Source organism: Brassica oleracea, chromosome C3 (assembly GCF_000695525.1).
Source record: "Brassica oleracea var. oleracea cultivar TO1000 chromosome C3, BOL, whole genome shotgun sequence".
NCBI classification, from domain to species: Eukaryota; Viridiplantae; Streptophyta; class Magnoliopsida; order Brassicales; family Brassicaceae; genus Brassica; species Brassica oleracea.
Window position 1 is genome coordinate 54,550,733 of NC_027750.1, and position 3,307 is coordinate 54,554,039.

Below are 3,307 nucleotides of genomic sequence, written 5' to 3' on the forward strand. Positions count from 1 at the left end.
AAGCAACAGAGGCAGTGGAGGTGATGATACAAACACAAAGAGAGAGTTGAAGGCTCTACAACATAAGATGGATTTGCTTCTTTCTGATAGAGCTAAACAAGAGAAAGTAAACTTTGTTGGTGAGCAGAAACAAGAGGAGACAGTTGTGGTTCATGAAGTTGATGGTCTAGAAGGTCAAGAAGAGCTATGTTTTGTGAATGCTAATGTGACATGGTACAAGAAGGAGCCTAACTTTCAGTACAACAATTACCAACAAAAGCCCTTCTACAACAACCAACAAGGTGGTTACCAAGCTAGGCAAAACTACTCTCAAGGCTTCTCCTCCAAAGGAAATCAGTCTACACAAGGCCAAGCCGGATCTTCTACTTCTGCTCCACAAGAGAGTAGCACTTATGCAATGTTGAAACATATCTTGGAGTCCCATACTAGAAGTGAGAAGCATATTGGATATGAGCTGAAGAACCTTCACACCAAAGTTGATGGAAGCAACAATGACCTCAACAATAAGTTCCTACAACTCTCCTCTCACTTCAAGGTTTTGGAGAATCAGTTTGCCTCTATGCCTTCAACCTCCAAGCGTCCACTTGGATCTCTACCAGAAAAATCAGAGCAGAATCTCAAAGAGTATTGCAATGTTATCCTCTCTACTACTTCTTCTGAGATTGAGCTGAGTGATCATGAGAAAGAGGTGGATCAATTGACAGCTTCTTGTATGGAACATAATTTGTTTCCTAGGCTGCAACACAGATTGTGGATAAGACTGAACACAAGGCTATGGAGAGGGTAAAGGCACAAGTTGAACTGAAGGTTGCAGCAGAGAATCTGAAGAGAGATGAGCACAAGACTGAGAATCAAGTTGAAACAGAGGCTGTGCAGAGGCTAAAGGAAGTAAAGTTGAAAGGAACCACTGAGGTTGAGCAGTCACCTTATGATAAGCTCCCATTTCCACAAAGGGTACTCACCAAAGCTCAAAAGAAAGTGAACTCCAAGTTCAGAAAGGACATGAGTTCTGTAGGAGTCAAGCTTCCAGAGATCTCACATATGCGTGATGCTCATGTTCAAATGATGCTCATCAAGGACATTCTAGCTCACAAAGAAGAAGTAGCAGAGTTTCTAGACATCTCGACTATGCAGCTTGATCCACCAGTCACACCAAAGTCCTTCCCCAAACTAGAAACCCAAGGGCAGTTCACCTTGTCTTGCTCCCTTGGTAAGTTCACACTTGATGAGGCTCTTGTTGATTCTGGTGCAAGTGTAAATGTGATCTCAATGGAGATGGTGAAGAGTCTTGGGATTGAAAACGTGGAATCAAACACATCCTTACTAATGTTTGGGGATTCCTCTTCTAAAACTTCAATTGGTACAAAAACTTTCCTTTGAAGATTGGAGCTTGCACCATTCCTATTGACCTCACTGTTTTGAAGATGGCAACTGGGAGGAGAGTCCAATTGATCCTTGGAACACCATTTCTCACAACAGTAGGAGCTTGCATTGACTTTGCCAACAAGAAGGTCACACTCCTCAATATAAATAAAGTTGTCTCCTACCCAATCAAGTCTCCAATGATTAATGTTGAGTACTGTGGAACCATCACTTGTGGAGAACGTTCCATTGAAAATATTAAGGATGAAATGGTTGTTAGTGGAAAAGAAGGTCTTGATGGAGAGTCCTTTAAAGATATGTGTGATGAGCACTTGGAAAGTGCAACAAAGGAGGAGGTGAGTAGAGCCACAAAGGCTGCTCATGACAAGAAGAAGATGATGAAAGAACCTCACCCTCCACCTCTTGATATGATGCCACACACTCTCACTCTTCACCCAATGAAGTTCAAGGATGGGGCTATTGAGTACAAGATCAAATGCCAGGGAAAGTCTACACCATTCTCAAGTGCAAAGGCCATCATCACTCCACAACTCCAAGATGATACAATCAAGCTTCAAGAGCTCCTCTCAAGTCCTCTCCATCACTCTTGAAAGTGGGAAGGATCCTCCTTCTCCACTCTCCGCTTGAGGTACCACTCCAACCTTTCCAATGTATATACCAGTTTTTCTTTGCATTTATTCTTTCTTTTGGGTATCTCTTTCAACTTACTAACAGTCTCTGTGTGAACTAAGTTTGGGGGAGGTACCAAGTATTTGATTATGTTTGCTTTGATGATATTGTATTGAGTCTTGAATTGTACATACATATTGTGGGAACCGAAATTCGCACTGTCGATTTCTGTTTAAATAAGGAAACTAGGAAAACCCTAATTTCCCAGAGGTCCCGGATATCTGCTAATACCACACGCCAAGCAATCAGAACACAATAATGACAACGATAAAGTATAATAAATCGTAAAAGAGAGCAAAAGGAGTTTTATTCCGAATCCGCGTATGAGCGTTACAACAAGGTAGAAGCCTTGGCCACGAGAGCTGTCGGCAAGATTCCTAGTTCTAACAACCTAAGACTGCAAAACCTAGTTGAGTCGCAGCTCGAAATAACAAAAACGGAAAGTTGCCTAATTGCTCTAAGTGCTAAGTTTTCTCTGAAAAAGTTCTCTCCATGCCTCTCGCCTAGGACCCCTTATATACTGGCTTCAATACCGGTTTACGCCTTTCCTCTTCTGCCCTTAAGCCGCCATAGCATAAAAATGGAGATATTCCATTTTTTCCGATCTTCGTAATTATCTTCAAAGACTGAGCTTTGGCTCGAACTCGGTTGCTACGTAGCGACCGAGCGGAGCACGCGTTTGGTCACTGCATAACGATCCTTCTCGAGCTCTTGTCCGATGATTCGCGTTTCTTCCGCTAAGGTTTTTCGTAAAGAGGAATCTATTTCGAAAAAGTATTTGTCGGAGAAGTTTCCTACGTCTTTCTTGTTCGGGGATTTTGGACGTTAACTTCGTTGTAACCGTTTTCGACCCCAACAGTTAGCCCCCCAGCTCGTTAGAGTCGAGACTCTTGCGGGCGGTTTAACGATTTTGGCGAAGTTAGGCGTTTTGAACGAAGTTTACTTCAAATTCCGCGGAAGAGAATTCTCGAGAAAACTTTTTGTTTAAAAAATAAAATTCTGAGTCCCCATTTCTATAAGTTGTGAGCTCTTGTCATTCATTTGCTTCACACCTTTCCTTCTTCAAACCTTCAAAAACTCTCTAGCTCCAAATCTCTCTCTTTTTTTTTAACATGTCTTCTTCCCATGGTGACAAGCGAAGTTCCGATGTGGAGATGGGCGAGGCTACATCTTCGGCGCCGATTCCAACTTCTCCGGTCGAAGCGCCGACTTGCGTTGCCGATCATCTCTCCTTTCGAGAGAAATTAGTTCGTCG

General features: G+C 42.6%; 1 protein-coding gene across 1 annotated transcript in view; it reads left to right on the top strand.

Moving 5' to 3' along the window:
• LOC106330953 overlaps nucleotides 1-1,973 on the top strand; it is a 2,694-nt gene extending 721 nt beyond the window's left edge. The window contains exons 2-5 of the mRNA XM_013769337.1: nucleotides 4-173; nucleotides 477-688; nucleotides 736-1,210; nucleotides 1,390-1,973. Coding sequence (XP_013624791.1) covers nucleotides 4-173; nucleotides 477-688; nucleotides 736-1,210; nucleotides 1,390-1,973 — 1,441 coding nt within the window. The remainder of the gene's footprint in view (nucleotides 1-3; nucleotides 174-476; nucleotides 689-735; nucleotides 1,211-1,389) is intronic.
• The last annotated feature ends 1,334 nt before the right edge of the window (nucleotides 1,974-3,307 follow it).